Here is an 18,699-nt window from a genome sequence, read left to right as displayed (position 1 = left end):
TACAATTTCGTATTCAGTTTAATAGATTCAGTCCTCTTCAGTATGTGCTGCCTGGTTATCGCCCTTCTTGCCAGACTAATGGATAGTTAGTTGCTAGTCTGAAAAGAAAGCTTTTGGAAGAAGGAATAAAGCCAGAGAGTTGGTTACAAGAGGACATAAACTTTCTGGGCATATCTGCTTAACTCTTTCCTTATACTGGGTCATGCTAAAGCACTTTTACTTGTCTGTTCCACATCCAGGTAATAGAGTTGATACTCACAAAGGAAATGTGTGTCTCTTCCATTTTCAACTTGCTCTGGGAAATGTTAAATAAAATGGGGTCCAGGAAATATATCAATATAACTTAATAGGATAATAAAAATTGACTTGGACCATGATGAATGGATTTTTTTTTTTTTTTTTTTTTTTTTTTGAGACAGAGTCTCACTCTTTTGCCCGGGCTAGAGTGAGTGCCATGGCATCAGCCTAGCTCACAGCAACCTCACACTCCTGGGCTCAAGTGATCCTTCTGCCTCAGCCTCCCGAGTAGCTGGGACTACAGGCATGCGCCACCATGCCCGGCTAATTTTTTCTATGTATTTTTAGTTGGCCGATTAATTTCTTTCTAATTTTTAGTAGAGGCAGGGTCTCGCTCTTGCTCAGGCTGGTCTCAAACTCCTGAGGTCAAACAATCCGCCCGCCTTGGCCTCCCAGAGTGCTAGGATTACAGGCGTGAGCCACCGCGCCCAGCCTATGATGAATGGATTTAGAATAGCAGCTAGCTCTTCTTTATTTTTAACAATGGTATTGAGATTTGTGGTTTTCATACCTGGCTGAACATCAGAATCACCTGGCATGCTTGTTAAATACAGACCAGTCCTTGCTCTCCATCTCTCCCACCCTCTCTCCCTGTCTATCTCACCTCCGTTTCCAGTGATCTGATCCATTAAGTCTAGAGCAGGGTCTGGGGGTCTGTATTTTTAAGCACTGGGAATCACTGGCCAGGATTATTTATGCATGTATTCATGAGACATGAACTTGGTAATAGTAATAAGACTCTCCTTTTTTTTCCAAATTGACATTGAAAAGTCCCTTATTTGAAAACAAGATTCAATTTCACTTAAATAGCCTGTTTTCCTGAGTTCTGATGGAGAGAGGCTAGAGAAAAGAGTTGAAAATAGCAATCAATATTAGCTCGTTAGATTCACAGAATCAGAACTTTCAAGCTGAAGGCCAGTTTAAAGATAAAGTCATATTTCTTTACTTTGCATTTATAGAAGCAAGTCTTTCTGTGTAATGAGAGATTATGATGAGAATACTAAGGTCCACAAATACCGTGACTACCCAAAGTAATACAGTTAACTGGGAAATATTCTTGGTTCCCAGCACGCTTTATAGATTCTTTATCTATCCAATAATCACCCAAATAGATTGTCTCTCTCATTTTATGGCATTTAGGCTAACCAAACCAAGTGTGTCTGTTTTTAAAAAACACAGCATAGTAACTATATACAGCATCCTTCTTATCAAATACCTCTTAGGACCACAGTTTGAGAATTAAATGGAATCTTACCTTTAAGAGGCACCTTGACATCAAGGCCATAGAATAAAGGCAAGAGAGAAGAACAAGAATAGAAACAGAAACTGCAGAAGAAAAAGAAGAAGATTATGTAAATCTGAATTTCTGTAGTACCATTCAGGTAGTACAAAACCTCAGCTTTTCCACATTGCTCAAGTATGACCACTTCTCATATACCTCAATTACCTTTTTGTTTAAAAAAATCCATACCTTTCATGTATCTACTGACAGCAATGCCAGTGTTCAGCTAACACTGATTCATACACTTTAGAATTATGAGGGGGTCTTGGAGATAATTGGTCTAAGCTCCTAATTTTGTGATGAGAAAAATAAGCACAGAGCAGTAAATCAATAGTTTATATTCACACAATGTCATGGCACAGAGAGGGCTAGAGCTTAGATATCCTGAGTCTTACTTCATTATGTATCCTTGGCTCTGTCTTTCATATACAGGAGGGTGTTTCAAAAACACAAAAGATAATCAGAACATACACTTAATCACATAATGCTATCGCTATTTGGTTTATGTGGTAGGTTTTAGGACCAAGGTGCAGCAGGGAGAATATTAATATGTAAGGTAAACATATAATTAATTATCCACAGTGGAGCACTTCTGAGAAGGCAATGGACACCCTTAATAATTACGCTGAGGCAAGAGGTATAAACGGGGTCTGTCCTGGGCAAGTGAGGACGGGTGGCCATGCTATTGGTATGAAACATGCTTCTGCATCAGTGGGTGTTTCAGATACTGAATGTACCGTTTTGCTCTAGCTGTCATGCCTCTCGGATAGACTTTTCTTTATTTGACTCACAGAAGTTAAATGAAGTCTGATTTGTCTGTCTTTACCAAGGAACTTCACTAGAGAAGCAGATAATTGAATGGACAAACTCATGCTTGTGTAGCACTGGTATATAACTAACTGTATGTGAATTATAAAACATAACAGGTCAGGTCAGTTTTTAAAAGGTAACTGATTTCCTTGGTGGTTCACCTTTGCAGAATCAGGAAGTCTTTTGCTTGACTATTACAATCCAGGAACATGCTGTTGGACACATTTTTGGATAAGGGCTGTGGCATTGCCATATTGCGCATGTTATTTGCATATTTCCTTTAATGCCACTGTGTATAAGGTTCTTGCTTCACTATTGCTAAATTCTACAAATGAGTTATAAATATGGTGCTAGGAGCCATGTATTGGTTTATTATTCTGAAAAGCAGAAACTCTGTCCTTTTTTTTTTTTTCCATTCCTCCAAGATATAACCGTAGCAGGAGAAGCTCGAGGAGAGGAATGGAAGGCTTCCCATTCTTCCTATGAGACTGTAAGACATCAAAGCTACCTCTCTGGGCATGGGGAGATGCCCATCACTTAGTCTGTGATGAGATTCTTAGTCCCTGCAGTGTAGGAGACAGACCATGGCACTTGGAGTCAGACACCCTGACCTCTCTAGTCTTGATTTGCCATAGATTGGTTACCTAATCTTAGGCAAGTTATTTAATTTCCTTGAGCCATTGTTTTATTATCCGCATAAAAGAGGATCATAACATCTGCTGTGTCTGTGTCATAGAATAATTGAGAATCAAATGAGATAATGGCAGTAGAAGTGCTTTGGATAAGGTAACGTGCTGCATACAGTTGAAGCAATTTTGCATTTGTTGTTATCCCCTGATTTGTATTAATTGTGAGCATGGAAATGAGCAACAAGGAAGGGATATTGCAGGTACCCTGACTGGGTGTTCAAGTACCCCAAGGGAAACAATGAAGAGTATCTCTGACATAAGGGATCTTTAGCCTTTTTAACCTGGCTTGAGGGCAAATTGAACTGAAGTCAAGTGAATAGAAGGTGAGTTGTAAACCTCACCTCTCAGACAAATCTCTAATCTGAAATCAACTGAATTGTTTTAATTTGCTATCATCTGTGAAATATGCAGCTTTGATAACTAAAGAGTCCTTGATTTCTGTTCTGTATATTATCCCTTTATCATAAATGTTTAGGAAATTCAGACCTGTAAAGTGCATTGGGCAAAAGAATTATAAAAAAGTTCACACTGAATTCTGACAGTGAACATAATCATAATTTCCCTTCTCCCAACATTTCCATGGGATTTATTTAGAGAATAATCTAGGGTGGTGACATTAATAGATACATAAAAAAAAAAACCTCCCTCTTTTATTTGTGTTTTTAAACCTCAGCTGAATGGGGACTGAATGGTATCATGAAGTTGTGGGGGCAGAATTGCCTTAACCTTGACTTTTCCTTGAGCCAGCCCTAGGACAATTTATGAATTAGCAGAGAGAATGGCTAAGATTTGGCCATTCAAAGGTGTGGACAGTGGAAGACTTCCATCATGGGCTCTGACAACCAGGGAGGCTGGGAGCAATCCCTGCCTTCTGTGGGTCTTCCTGACAAAACTGGGAAATTAGACTCAGTCCTTGGTTTATGGCACTTTACCTTTGCCTTGTTTGATCCTGCAGAACCAAATAGCCCATTTCTGAAATGAGGGAAATTCAAATTTAAAATTTTGTAGAAGATGTGTACTTGAGGGGTGGAAATTTGAAAAATTATACTTTTTTTTTTTTTTTTTTTGAGACAGAGTCTCACTCTGTTGCCCAGGCTAGAGTGCCGTGGCATCAGCGTAGCTCACAGCAACCTCAAACTCCTGGGCTCAAGCAATCCTTCTGCCTCAGCCTCCCGAGTAGCTGGGACTACAGGCATGCGCCACCATGCCCGGCTAATTTTTTCTATATATTTTTAGTTGTCCGATTAATTTCTTTCTATTTTTAGTAGAGACGGGGTCTTGCTCTTGCTCAGGCTGGTTTCGAACTCCTGAGCTCAAACAATCTGCCTGCCTTGGCCTCCCAGAGTGCTGGGATTACAGGCGTGAGCCACTGCGCCCGGCCTGAAAAATTATACTTTTAATTTGACTTACACTTTCTTAGTTTTTCTAATTTTCATATAAGTGACTTCATTTGTTCCTCATGGAACCCATGAGAAGAGGTAAGGGCAAGTATTATCATCTCTGTTTTATAGACATGGCTTAGACATAGGAGGTACAGTCACTTACCCAAGGTCAAATGAGTCCCTGAAGACCCACCTGTATAGGAATCTGGGTGAATCTGGGTGCCTGGTGGTCTGGCTACTAGACCCCACCAACTCTTTGACCTCACATATTTGGGTAACTATAGAAGCAATTTGAAATGAATCAAATTCTAACTATTGTCTCAGGAATGGCAGATGGTTTGCTATTTTCTTCTCTGCAACAAAACACCCCTCTCCTTTCTCAATACTGGGATTTGGGTAGCTCTTTCCAGTCGATCAGATTGGAATGCCAGACAGAACCTCCTTGCCATCCTTGCTGTGTTCTGGGCAGGGACAGTCTGGCTCACTGCTGCCTGCTTGGCCTCCTGGCCAGTGCCCTGCCCCTTCTTCCACCACACACACATTTCCCAGTGCCCTCTAAGAACTGCTGTGTTTTATCCCCCAAAACACTGGCTGACTTGGAAGAAGCAGTTACTCCTTCAGACCACTAGGCAAGTGAGAGGAGGATCTAATTATCATGGGTCAAACTAAGTTTCTGAACTTATTGTTGAGGTGAAACTACACAAAGATGAAAGGTCTTTTTCATGAATAATAATGGGAAAGATTTTAAAAAGGTGCTAAAAAGATTTTTAAAAAAAGAGCAAAGTAGAATAACAAAACTCAGAAGAAACTTTTGGAAAGGAAATGAAGATGAAGAAAGAAAACACAGAAAAGAATAAAAGATCAACACGAAGGGCAAACATGTCAAGGCTGGGTTACTGATGCCAGAACCTTTCCAGGAATTCTGGTGCCTGACTGAAGGTGAAGGCTATGTTTACAGCAGCTACACCTGCCTCTGCAAAATACACAATAACTGAGCAGACAGAAAGCAAATGCAGTGAGCAAAATCAATATGACTTTAAGATTGAGCAAATAGAGAATAAAATAAATATTGAACTCAACACATACCTTTTCTTCTAAATCCTTTATCTGTCTTTTCTGGATGTCTGTTTTATCTTCTAAGTCACGGATTCTCTGAAGAAAGACCAAAAAAAAAAAAAAAAAGCATTAGTGGGTGTTAAGTAGTACAGAAAAATCGTTCACCAAACTAAAACGCAAAACTTACTATAAAAATAAGAACATTTGTACTAGCAGATGGAAACATTACATGTACATTTTTCCCTACCTAAAAGGGGACTGCATGTTTCAAAAATTATCCATTCTTATGGTGGAAAATCATTGTTATTGATTATATTTTCAAAAAATACTTGCCACCTATCTGTACTGGGCCTATCCCTGCCAATGCCTACCCAGTGAGAGAGGTACAGATCCCACTGCACTGACATTGGGTGACATCGGGCTTGGCCACGAGACTTGTTTTGGCCAGTGGAATGTGAGTTGGAGTGAGACGTGGGACTATTACATCCTTGTAGAGAGAGCAGTATGTCCCAGAGCTAGGGAGCAAGAAACAAGCTTTATTGTAAACCATTTGGATTGAGATTTTTGGTTGTTTATTACGACATTAAAAATGGCTAAGGCTGATTCACACAAATGTAAACAACACCATTGTTCTTTGCTAACCTTTTTTTTTTCAACCTTGTGTCAACTGTTTCAGGGTAGTATAGTCTCACAAAACAGGATTGGCCAATTCTCATAAAACAAAATAGAGATTATGCTTCAACAAAAATGCCCAGGAGGGAACTATAAATTAGGGAAAAAAAACCCAGAACATAACAAACATAGCACAAGTAATCCGAAAGACAGAAAAACTCCAGGACTGTCTCTGAACTTACCTGTCAACTATATAACAAAATTCCACTAATTTAAACAGAACAAATTTGAAATCGACATTAGATAGATAATTATTTACAAGTAAAAATTTCACATTATCATCTGGCAATCGAAAGGCTTTTGTGTTCCTGCACATAGATATACCGCACAGGCTTGTTATTTAATGCCTCTGTTGGGAATAATTAGAAAATAGAAAACTGGGGGAGTCTAAGAAGAAAACACTAGAAGCCAAATGGGGCGATAATTTAGAAAGAGAGGTTTTTATAATGCGACGTGGGGAGAAAAAAGGGAAGCTAGCTAGAACAAAGGATACTGGAACTTGGAAATCACATCTCCTTCTTTCTGAAACAGTGGATCTCAACTGGGGGTGATTTTGCCTGCCGCCCCCATCCCTCCAGGGACATTTGGCAATTTCTGGATATTTTAAAGAGTTAGCTAATACATTTGTTTATTTCAAATTGTATAATTCAGTGGTTTTTAGTATATTCACAAAGTTGTGCAACCACTGCTACTATCTAACTGCCTGGACATTTTTTTTTTATTGTCACAACTGGGTACTGTGTGTACCCAGTTAGAAGTTAGGGTGTGGGTAGAAGCCTGGGATGCTACCAAACATCCTACAGTACACAGAACAGCACCTCCCCCAGGCCCACACAGTAAAGAATAAAGAATTATTTGGCTGAAAAATGTCAGTACTGCCATGTTTGAGAAATCCTGCTCTAAAGGAAAAGAGCTGAGGTTTGTGCAGGAGGGGATGGTGTGTTTTGGTCAGAGTGAGACCATCAAAGTTGACCTTAAAATTACATGGCAATGGATGCTGGAGAAGGGGATGGTGTGTATATATGTGTGTGTTGTGTGTGCTGGTGTATATTTCCATAGTGCTGCCTATGCTCCAAAGCTACAGTAAAAGCATACATTTGCAAGACATTTCCACCTTGAATGTGCAAGTAATTCCTTGATAGGTCTACTGGTAAGTATCATGCTGACAAAATCATGAGCATGTGAGAGTACTGCAGTATCTATCCAGCCATCAAGTCTGTGCTTGTTGGGCACCTCACTCGTTGCATGTTCAGGACTATGCTGGATATGATGGAGAATACAGATAAGGCATCAATTAGTCCTGATCACAAAGAACTATCAGGTCCAGATGCAATAATAAAATTAAGTAGAAAAGGTAATTGACAGCAAAAACAATTCCTGGTACAGTGATTGGCATGGAGAAGCTGTCCATACATATTTGTTAAATGAAGTTGTTATGCTACATTGTATGCCATATGCTTGATTTCCTTTTCCTTCCCATCCATTTACCATCCAGTCTAACAGGAAACCTTGTCAAGGTCCAAAATAGATCCTTTTTCTACCTACTTCTTTTGATCTCTAGTGTGACCAGGTACACCAAGTCATTGTCATCCCTCATCAGGACTGGCACGATAGCTCACCACTGGCTCTTCCTGCCTCATATCTTGACCATCCTACATCCACCTACAGCAGCCAGTGTGAACTCTCTAAATATGAAAATGCTCACCACTGACCTCGAGTTTAAGGGGGTGGGAAGGGGACAGAGGAAGCATGGCCGAGTTATACTCAGAATAAAACCCAAACTCCAGTAAGGCCTTACATGGTCTGGCCCTTTCTTAGTTCTCTGACCTCACCTCCTGTCAACCCCATCCTGGCTCTGTGTGCTCCCACCATACTAGACTTTTCTCTGTTCCTCGAATATTCCAAACTTATTCCCACCACAGGGACTTAGCCCTTGCTGCCACTGTGTTTTGGGACACTTTGCCAAGATCTTTGTGTGGCTTGTTCCTTGGGTCTTAGACATCTTCAGAGAGACCTTCTCTGACCAGCCAGTCTAAAGTGGCCAATCCTACTCCCAAACTCACACACATTGTATAACTTTCTTCATAGCACTTATTGCCACTCTCTGAAATTGTCTTGGTCACTGTTCATGTGTGGCTTTGTCCTTTTCCATCTGTAAGACAGATGACAGTAGTGACCTTTATGTCTTTGTTTGCCATCACATTCCAGTGCCTGGCACACAGTGGCTTCTCAGTGAATGGTTTTGGATGAGTGTATAACAGGGCGTGGAATGTAGATTTTTTCAGCAGTGTGTGGTCCATTTTCTTCATCAGGGAGAGGCTCCTGAAGGAGGTGGATCTTAAACTGGGACTGGACAAATGAGAATGTCTGGATCAATGAAATGGGAACTAAAGAGCATTTTAGGGTGAGCAGTCGCACATACAATGACTTAGAGGTGGGAAATCATGGCCCAAGTGGCACCAGGAAGTTTTGCATGAGTGGAGTGGAAAGTATGCACTGGAGATTGTTTCACATCAAGTTTTTTTGGGAGAGGTAGCCAGCTAATGAGGAGACTTGCACAACGCTTGACTCAACTGGAAATTGAAACCATGGAGGCTTCTGGGCAAGAATGTACCATGAGAAAAGGTGAGAAGAATCTGTGGCGATATGCATGGTAGACCAAGGAGAGGAGAGCTGGAACTAAGACCCCATGGCACCTGCATGTACTTTTTAAAATGCCATTTATTAAGATGTATCATAATTATTCTTTGTATTAATCTCCTTTGTATCCATCTACAGATCTTAAGTTTTGTGAAGGCAGGGTCCATGGTGGATTCTCTATGCCTAGCACGGCATCTAGCATCTAGGAAATGCATTTAAAGATTTGGCTGAATAAGCCTGTCGATGACGGAGTCAGGTTACCTTAGAGGACATCTGGCAGTACCTAGAAGCTGTTGCATTAATGAAAAGTCCTGCACATACATGCCTGGGTGACAAGTGCAAACAAAATGGACCAGCTTCAAAAACATTTCAGGGGAAATGCCAGATGGATGTGTTGGCATTAATTCTTGGAGGTAAAGGACAGAGAAGACTCCAGTGTTTCTAGCCTGAACGATGTGGATATGATAATTCTACTGACCAAGACAGGCAGATGGGGTGAGAGGAGAGAAGGAGAAGAATGCATGTTTGAGCTCACTCTGAAATATTCAAGCAGAAATGTCTAATAAATGCTCAGTGATATGCTCTAGAAGTTAGAGTGTATTACATAATTATATATGACAAATCCTGGCCAATGTCTTCTGGAATAATTCTATGAAATTAAGCTACTGATTAAAAGGGAAGGAGAGTAAGAAATAACTGGAAAAGGCATATTCAAATGAACACTTGTTTGGGAGACAGAAAACGTCAATGGAACTCTCTGAGGCTCAGAAATGTAATGTGCCTATCAACTCAAACTGGATAACTTAAAACAAAGAAACAAAACCATCTCTTTCAGGAGTGAAGTACCTTAGCTAACTGGTTTAAAGAGAGGCTCAAAGGGGGTAAGGATTTTATGAAAAATTTAGGTAACTATTAGTCCATCTTAACAACACATGCTTTTGTGGTTCCACGATATAACTCCCGATTTGTTGAAATTAACTAAATGCTATTGCAGCCTAAGAGATTCGTGCAGAGGACACTTTTATCCTGTGCTAGCAGGAAAGAATGCATGAAGTAATGCAATGATGCCATAGAGCCTGTTAATAAAGGCTTTAAAAACTCTTTCCGTGGGTCAAAGCCAAACCTTTGTGATGGAATCCGAAGGGGCATTGATAGAAACATGCTTGTATTTATCATCTCTGGGGACAAATGGCTTCAGAGTTTCCTGCTAACTTGGGTAATCTGTTCGCCTATAAAGGTCCACAGTGCTCCTGGCTGCCTCGGGAGGTGCTAAGTGTCGTGTTCCCTGTGAATTGTTCTTATTGGCGTCATAAAGTAAACGCTGTTCCTTTTCCACTCGTTGATCACTAATGACCACATGTTTCTTACCTCCTATGTATCCAACTGTACCAGTTGCTTCTTATAGCTTCTAGGGACTGAATACTCTAGCCTGACACTTACAATTTGGGGAATTCTTATTGAATCTGCTTTTTGATCAGGGCCCCAGCCCTTTACCTGTCAAGCTATGCCATGAACGAAGAGTTAAAATTAAGAATTTTGGCTGGAAATTAGTGTCGGGTGCCTATTTTGAGCCTTGCCGGTCTGGAGGAATCATACAAGTCATGGCTGACAGTGTAGTGCAGTGGTTAGGCACACCAGCCTCAGAGTCAGGCAGACCTTGCAGTAATCCTGACTCTGTTGCTTACTTTCTGTGTCATCTTGGGCAAATCGCTTACGCACTCTTATCTTCAGTATTGTTATCTCCAAAATTGGGATAATAAGAATACTTACCTCACAGAGCTATTATGGAAATTAAATGAAATGATATGAGTAAGAGCCCTTAGTTGCGTTCCTGACATATAGCAAGTGCCAGTAAGTAAATGGAGCTTCCAGGCTGTGTTGTTGTTGCTGTTTCTTCTGGGAATTTAAAAAAAGGCCCTTTTCTCTTCTGCCCTATTCAGATTATCTGATCAGGCTGGCCAGGTTACGGACTGGAGTGGGCGGTGGGAGGGAAGCCCTGGAGAGGGTCCTGCTTCCCTGCCCAGGGGAGATAATCAGCCTCCTTGAGATTCTAATAGTATTTTCTGACAAAGTTCTAAAAATAGCAGCAGTATGCAATGCTTCTGAAATGCCAATTTTCTCAAGACCAAATCATTACAAAACTGTCATCCTGTATCTGAGTGAAGGTGAGAAACAACAGCTATTTATTTTTGTCTCTGAAAATAACTTCTACCTCCTGGGCTTCTCCATACCCACACTCAGTACCATGTGTGCAGTACTAAGTCCCACTGGCTTAGTACTGACCCTACACAGATGCAGCGACTCAGTCCTCACCTGATGGGCTTGCTGTAAGAGCTCCATTCTCTCCTGAAGAATCTGACAGTCATACTCTCTGCTCTTCCTCAGCATTTGTCGCCGTAACTTTTCTACTGCCGTCCTCAGCTCCTCTTGCTGTTTTTCACTTAATAATTCGCCAAACTTGATAACAGTTTCTTGCTGCAGAGCATTGTACAAAGTAGCTTCTAGTTCCTGGATTCTCTGGCAAATAGAATTAGAAAAGTCTAACTTTGGAACTCGGCATTTATGTGTGGTGTGGGGAAGTACACTATGGATATGTATGTGCATAGATGTATTACTTTAGACTTACAGGATCTTAGCAATTTCAAAGCTTCTCCAGCCTAACTGCTCTTCTGAAAATCCCTGTGTTATGAGATTCCATAAGGGTCATTAGCCAATATGTGAACTTCTCTAGCAAGGGGAAATGTGTTCTCTTTTTTGGGATCCTGTCCATTCCATATACTTTTCATTTTTAGAAAGCCCTTACTTGGCTATAGTAAATGTACCTCCTATTCCCAAATGGAGCTGAGAATAAGTTCGTTCTCTCTTCCACTTGACAAACCTTCAGATATTTAAAGTCATCTATCATGGTGACTGTACTTTTAAAAATAAGTGGTCTAAGTTGGAACAAAATACTTGAAACTGGAGATATATCTCATGCAGAAAATGCCATCTCTCTTCCACGTGACAAACCTCTGTACTTGAAGATGGCTTTATAGTCTCCATATTTTTTATTGAAGTAAAATTGGGAAATAAGATCAAAAGAGGACCTGCAGTCTTGAAATTGGTCTGTTTTTTAGTTCTCTGAGTTCTATAGTTGTTCGAGCTACAGTATTTCTCTTTGGCTCTCCTCTTTTATAGATGAAGGGTCTACTGCCTCATATCTGGTTTTTATTTTTTTCCACAAGCTGCAGATACAGTTGCCAAAATCTACATTCTTATCCCCTGTAACTTTGACAGAAGCAACTAGACATGCTTTGGTGGGGAATATTGTCCTAGACTAGGAAGATCTCATCTTTTTAAAATTAAATAGGTTTTTCTTTTCTTTTCTTTTTTTTTTTTTTTTTTTTGAATGATTACTCAGTAGTCTTGGGCACCACATAAACATACATCTTAACCTTATTTTATGTATATGTAGAAGGCGGCAAAGGTGAAAGGGTAGGAAGGGAGGGAAAAATTACTTTCTTTTCTGTTCTCTGATTAGCACCAACTCGCATTCTCTTCTCGAACGGTGGTCAGAATCTCTTATTCATTTTGGAGGGGGAAGACTAATTCATCTTTGTTACAGCAGGGGCTAAGTGCTTCACTCTTTTCCCAAAAGTGACTCAGGCTGCTTCCAGGAAAGCATTATAAAAACCTCTGCTAGCAACTCCTTGAAATATTCCTCTAGTTTGCTCTTTTTCTTTTGATTCATTACTGTGAATTAATGGGGGGGAGGCTGGGCATCAGGACAGAAGAAATGTGAGCTGTAGTCCAATATTAGGAATTGTGTGGTATGAATTCGATACAGGGAATGGGTCGAATGTGCTCCTCACTCTGCATAATCTTCTGTGGGAGAGAAAAAGGCACAACCCACTTACCCACACAGCCTCCCTCTCTGTGGCTGGATTATGGTAGTTAGGGCCACAGTATGCGGAGTCAGATCTACACACTACCTGTTTCCCAACTTGGGCAAAGTTCTACGCTCTCTAAACCTTACTTTCCTCATATATAAGATACTAATAATAATCTTATGTATACCTCATAGGGTTGTTGTGAGAAATAAATGAATTAAATATATACATAACAAACATTAAACACATTAGCATTCTACCAACTAGATCAGACTCCCCCAAAATTGGATTTAATAAAATTTCTCTTTATACAGAAGGAACAGGAATAGAAAAAAAAAATTTCTCTTTAATCTATACTGCCATCCAATCTTTCCTTCATCTAAGTATTATCTAATGATACATATTTAATTTTAAAAAATGAGTATCATGTAATATTTATTAAATATTATAAGACTATTATAATAGCAAAGAGCTAAGGATATATTTGTTCTAAATTAGAACTGGAAACTAATGAATAAATGACCTAATGTTGTGGTCTATTCAAGTACATGGCATGGCAAACTAAATAGGATACTTTACTCCATAGCATATAATTGTAAACACTCTGGGTGTCTATCACTTGTACCTACCATATAGGCTTGGTCAAGAGCTTGTTTTCTGTAGTCTAGTTCTTCTTCCAGGTAGCCTTTTATTTTGCAGAATTGTTCCTATGATAAATAGAGTCAGCTTAGTTAACTAGAAAATGACATATAAATTGTATTGATTAATGCTTTCTCTAATTCTACCATAAGACAAATCACTAGTATTTGTAGAGTCATAGATTTTGCCTGTTGGGGACGTAGTTAGTCCAACTTTCACAGTCTCTCAGAGGGAATGCGAAAATCAATGGAAATAAGCATAAACGATATAATGAAAAACCCACATGGAATGCTCTGAAAGACTTTTCATGCCAATCTGAGAGTATGTAAGTAAGTATAGATTTTGACAAGTGTTAAATAATAAGTCTATTTGGGTGAAAATATTGTGATAGTATATCTTTGGAAGACTTTTATAAAATGTTATACGTGGCAGCCTTGTACAATAAACAAATTTAACTTGTTCAAATTCATCTGTGTACAATTAGCAAACATAAGGACAAATAACTGTTTAAAAAGTGGAAGTGGAAAAAAAAAGATAAAAAGTGGGAGTGAATCCACCCACAGTGCCACTTAATGAGTGGGCGTCTGCCCTTACCACAAAGCCAGTGTGAGCTGGGAGACATAAAATTGATGTCCCCTCACTGGTTCTCAATTTCTGTGTGCCTCTCATATCATGAGCATCTTTCCATTGGCATTCAAAACCGTATCATTGTGTACAACATAGTCCCAAGTACAAATCAATTGTTTCTTTGGGTGCTTAACTGAAGGAACAAAGGCCTCTTCCAACCCTGGAGAAAAACTCAATTGTGTTGACTTTTGAGAGAATATATGTCTGCATGCAGCAATTTTGTTGTTGACTTTCCTGATGATGCCTGGATTCCAGTGCCTGGAACAGTACCTGGTACAGGCTGATTGTGTAATTAATATTGTGCATTTAAAGAGCTTTCAAGGGTAATATTGAATACAGTACACGTCTCATTATACGGTTTAACTTTAGAGCCTAACCTCTTGGTAAAATGTGAACCCTGTATAAAATACAAGCAAATGACTTATAAGCTGTGACACGCTATATAAATGCACGTTGTTCTTATTATAGGACTCCCTAATAGGAATCCATTGCATGTGTTTTAGTTACCATGATAATATTAATGATAGTCTTGTTATAAAATTCTAATCATTGTTGTAAGTTAATAATAACTGATTCCTAGATATGGGGATTTAATTTTTTTTTTTAAATCATGGTAAAATACACATAACATAAAATTTACAACCTGAACTATTTTTAAGTGTATAGTTCAGTAGTGTGAATTGTATTCATTGTTATGCAACCAATGTCCAGAATTTTTTCATCTTGAAAAACTAAAACTATATCCATTAAACAACAGTTCTATATTTCCTCTTCCTCTCAAGCCCTGGCAACCAGAGTCTACTGTCTGTTTCTGTGAGTTTGACTGCTCTAAGTACCTCACATGAGTGGAATCATATGGTATCTTTTTATGACTAGTTTTTTTAGCTTAACATAATGTTCTCACAGTACATCCATATTGTAGCTAGCTATATCAGAATTTCCTTCCTTTTTAAAGCTGAATAATATTCCATTGTATGTATATGCCACATTTTATTTATCCATTCATTTATCTATGGACATTTGGGTGTTTCCCCCTTTTGGCTGTTGTGAATAATGCCACTATGAACATGGGAGTACAAGTATGTCTTCTAGACCTTGCTTTCAATTCTTTTGGATATACACTCAGAAGTGGTATTGCTGGATCATATGGTAATTCTATTTTGAATTTCTTGAGCAATCGTCGTATTTTTTCATAGCAGCTCTACCATTCTACATTCCCACCAATGGTGCACAAGGGTTTCAATTTCTCCACATCTTTGCCAACACTTGTTATTTTTTGGTTTTTTGACAGGAGCTATCCTAATAGATGGCAGGTGGCTTGGGGATTTTTAAAATCAGAGTTACATCCACCATTTCATTAAGTTTTACCTGATAATTAAATACAGTAGAAAAATTATTTAGCCTAAGAAAGAAAACACAAGAAAACACCTAACTCAATTTTCTTCAGCATTAGTTTTGGAAATTTCCCAAAAATACAACATTTGTTTTTTGAGACTATAACTTGAAATTAGATACTTCTGGGAATTTTGTTCCATGGTCTGAACACAAAATAATAAGGCTACATATTTTCATCAGTGCCAGATAAAACCAGTAGAGGCAACTTTCATTTTCCATTTGGCTTGTAAATTTTTCTTAATTTTTACGATACCTCAACTTTGTACTCACCATGTCACTTTCCAATTCCATCATTTTTTGGTGCAAGGCAGCCTCTGCTCCTTCGATTTGCTGGATCCACTAAAGGGTTAACAAGACAAAAGTGTTTGACATGATTGCTTGATATGACGTATATCTGTGTGCTGTCCACTAAGGTGCTTAGTCTCTTTCCCTTACATATCAGGAAGCATACTGAGAACTGAAGTGAAAACAATGTATTTTTATCGCTTAGTTGAGAAACAAAACTATAGTCTTCTATGCATTCATCCATCCATCCATTCATTCAACAAATGCATTCATGGATGTCTACCAAGTGCTAGGTGGGTACTCAGACTGTAATGGTGAACAAGACCAACAAGACTTCTGCTGTCACTGGAGGGCACCATAGGAGGCTTTCTTGGAAGTGTTAATTGTACTGGAGTCTGAAGAATTGGTGAGAGATGACTAGGAAAAAATGAAAAGGAAGTTCCAAGCAGAAAGGATACCATGTCCGATAGCTCCATGGCTGGAGGGAGCAGGATGAGAGGAAGATGGCCAGGCAGACTGGAGAAATGGTAATTTTTCAGTATGTAAAACTGATTATAGCAAAGCATGGAAGAATTATTTTTTGTTAAGTGGAAACACTTTAAATCACATAAAAAAAACTTATCTTTCCCAATACGCAGAATATATCATTCTGTTATATGATGTTGATGTTAGCATTGATAACACAACCACAAGGCTGTTTTCACACTTTGCAGAATTAACATCAATTCTTTTTGTCATCTGATATCTGGTCCATATGAAAATTTTCCCGGTTGTCAGCAAAATGTCCTTTTTTAAAAAAAGCACCTGGTTTCGCTTAAATTGCAATCCAACAAATATTCATTCCAATATTTCTAAATATCTTTTTATTTTATAGCAATACTTTCATGCTCCCCTACTTTTTTTTATGTCATTATTTTGAGTAACTTAATGGTGTCATTTGACCTGTAACATTCCTTCATTTCAGACTGGAGAAAACTGATTGCTTGCACATGGTTTCATTTAATTTCCAACAAGCATTTTATACATTAGAAATTAAGGAAGCATCTCAATGAATTTATACCTTCCCAGTTTATCCAACCAGGTGCACATGACTCTCAACTCTGCGCCGATTTTTTTTTTTTTTTTTTTTTAAGAGATGTGGTTTTGCTATGTTCTCCAGGCTGGAGTGCAGTGGCTACTCACAGGTGTGATTACAACACACTACAGCTCCGAACTCCTGGGCTCAAGTGATCCTCCCTCCCCAGCCTCCAGAGTAACGAACTACAGGTGCGTGCTACCAGTCCCGGCTTCACGCGCTGATTGCGGAGGTGCCCTCAATACAAGTTATCTGGCTTCTCCACTTGGCTCTTTCCTCTTCTCTCTCTCTTGCCATTTACCAGGTTTAGACACAAGGGGGCAAGAGCACACTCAGTATTGATTTTCTCCTGAAAGTCCTACACTGGGCTTTGTGAATGAGATGGCAATAGAGGAAAAGTCTGTGACAAGAGCAATGCTCCAGTTTACCACCTCTCAACAAAAACTTTCTTTGTTGGTTTCCCTGCTTGGTAGGGATCATTTGAATAATATAATCCAGAAGTTTCCCATTTTTAAAGAATTATATATTTTTAAGGGACTTCAAAGCCAAATTTATCCACCCATCCCCAATCAGTGTATAGACTTTTCTTCTGTGTTTTCTTATTCTATCTGGGTTGTATCACCCTTAAAAATAAAAGGTGTATTATGTATTCAATAACATAAAATCATGTGCCAAAGGAATTTCCTTCACACCCTACCCTGCTCTTTGGGTGGTAAGCCAGACAGAGATGATTGAAATGTCAGTATAAATAATTACCTTCTCTGCCAGGGACAACACGGTGCTGGCCTGAATTATGGCCACTTGTTCTTCATTTCTTAAATTCTGTGAAAAATAAAAAAGAGAGGAAATAAGCTGAAGATACTTATGATATTTACACTAAAAGTACTGCCTAACTGCCTGCCACAGACAACACTGAACATGCCTGTGTGGGACCGTAACAAATCCTGTTCTGTCTAGTAATAATGAACAAAGAGTTAATTCAAAACCTCAAAGAAGTATATTAAATGTGATTTTTTACATCTCTTTACTACTGTTTTGATTTGTGTCATTGTGAGCATACTTCATTAATAGTCACGTTATGAGAAAAACAGAAACCAAAATGAAATAAAGAGCAGTCTCTTCATAGCGGTTTTGATGTGATTTTATTGATTCTGTTCTCTCCTTTGATAATTTTTCAAGGGGAAAAAAACAGTGACTCCTTCAACCTACACACATCATTCATCTAGTATCACAATGAATGGTCCTCCCACTGAATTAATATGCCTTGACCCTGTCTGGAGGTGTTTTTAGAAAGAAAACGGATTAGAGCTTCCTGGTCCATTTTCACGGGGCTGCCAACAACCCTAGTATTTAGCAGCATTTGCAACTGCATGACTGATTAATTTCACACTGGATGCTTCTGCAACAGTCAGGCAGTAATTAGCTTTAATCACTGCAGATGTGGTCAGCATTCAAACCTGAAATATGTCCATGAAAAACACTTTACCAGGACCTGTTTCTGCTACTACCTTCCAGAGATCCTTCCAATCCCTTAGCCAAGTTGTTTGATAAATTGTAGACTCTTTCCAGGGAGCTGACATCCTTACGTGAACATGGCATCTCACTTGCTATTATTTTACACATGATGCACTGGAAAGTATTTCTTGCCTCTGTTTAGGCAAATTCATATCTATACTACACTTAGTCAATTCATTACTTACCCCATTATCACCCAAGATATCAAGCTGCTTTATGAGATCAGGGATGTTCACATCCTGCAAAATCAAGGAGATGCATTCAAGTCAAAGGCACAAAGGTGGCCTACCATTCTATCAGTGCCTGAACACTAAGTTAGAGGAAGACATTGTAGGGCTGTACCTTCTTGGGATGTTTTCAATCAGACACACCTGGCTGTAAGTTCCTACTCTGCTTCTTACAAGCTGCGTGCACTTGGGCATACTACCTAACAGTTCATTCTCAATTTTGCCAGTTGCAAAATGGA

At 39.1% G+C, this 18,699-nt stretch overlaps 1 protein-coding gene across 1 annotated transcript in view; it reads right to left on the bottom strand.

The window, feature by feature from the left end:
* Positions 1-1,572: 1,572 nt before the first annotated feature.
* The window catches only part of JAKMIP2 (janus kinase and microtubule interacting protein 2), a 78,841-nt gene continuing 61,714 nt past the window's right edge, over positions 1,573-18,699 (bottom strand). Inside the window, exons 9-15 of the mRNA XM_012658240.1 lie at positions 18,419-18,472; positions 17,475-17,540; positions 15,629-15,697; positions 13,327-13,404; positions 11,142-11,345; positions 5,547-5,612; positions 1,573-1,623 (exon numbers count right to left, since the gene is read on the bottom strand). Of these exons, the coding sequence (XP_012513694.1) occupies positions 1,573-1,623; positions 5,547-5,612; positions 11,142-11,345; positions 13,327-13,404; positions 15,629-15,697; positions 17,475-17,540; positions 18,419-18,472 (588 nt within the window). The remainder of the gene's footprint in view (positions 1,624-5,546; positions 5,613-11,141; positions 11,346-13,326; positions 13,405-15,628; positions 15,698-17,474; positions 17,541-18,418; positions 18,473-18,699) is intronic.

The sequence above is a fragment of the Propithecus coquereli genome, unplaced genomic scaffold, assembly GCF_000956105.1.
Source record: "Propithecus coquereli isolate 6110/MARCELLA unplaced genomic scaffold, Pcoq_1.0 Scaffold58, whole genome shotgun sequence".
NCBI classification, from domain to species: Eukaryota; Metazoa; Chordata; class Mammalia; order Primates; family Indriidae; genus Propithecus; species Propithecus coquereli.
This window is presented reverse-complemented; position numbering and strand designations above follow the sequence as displayed.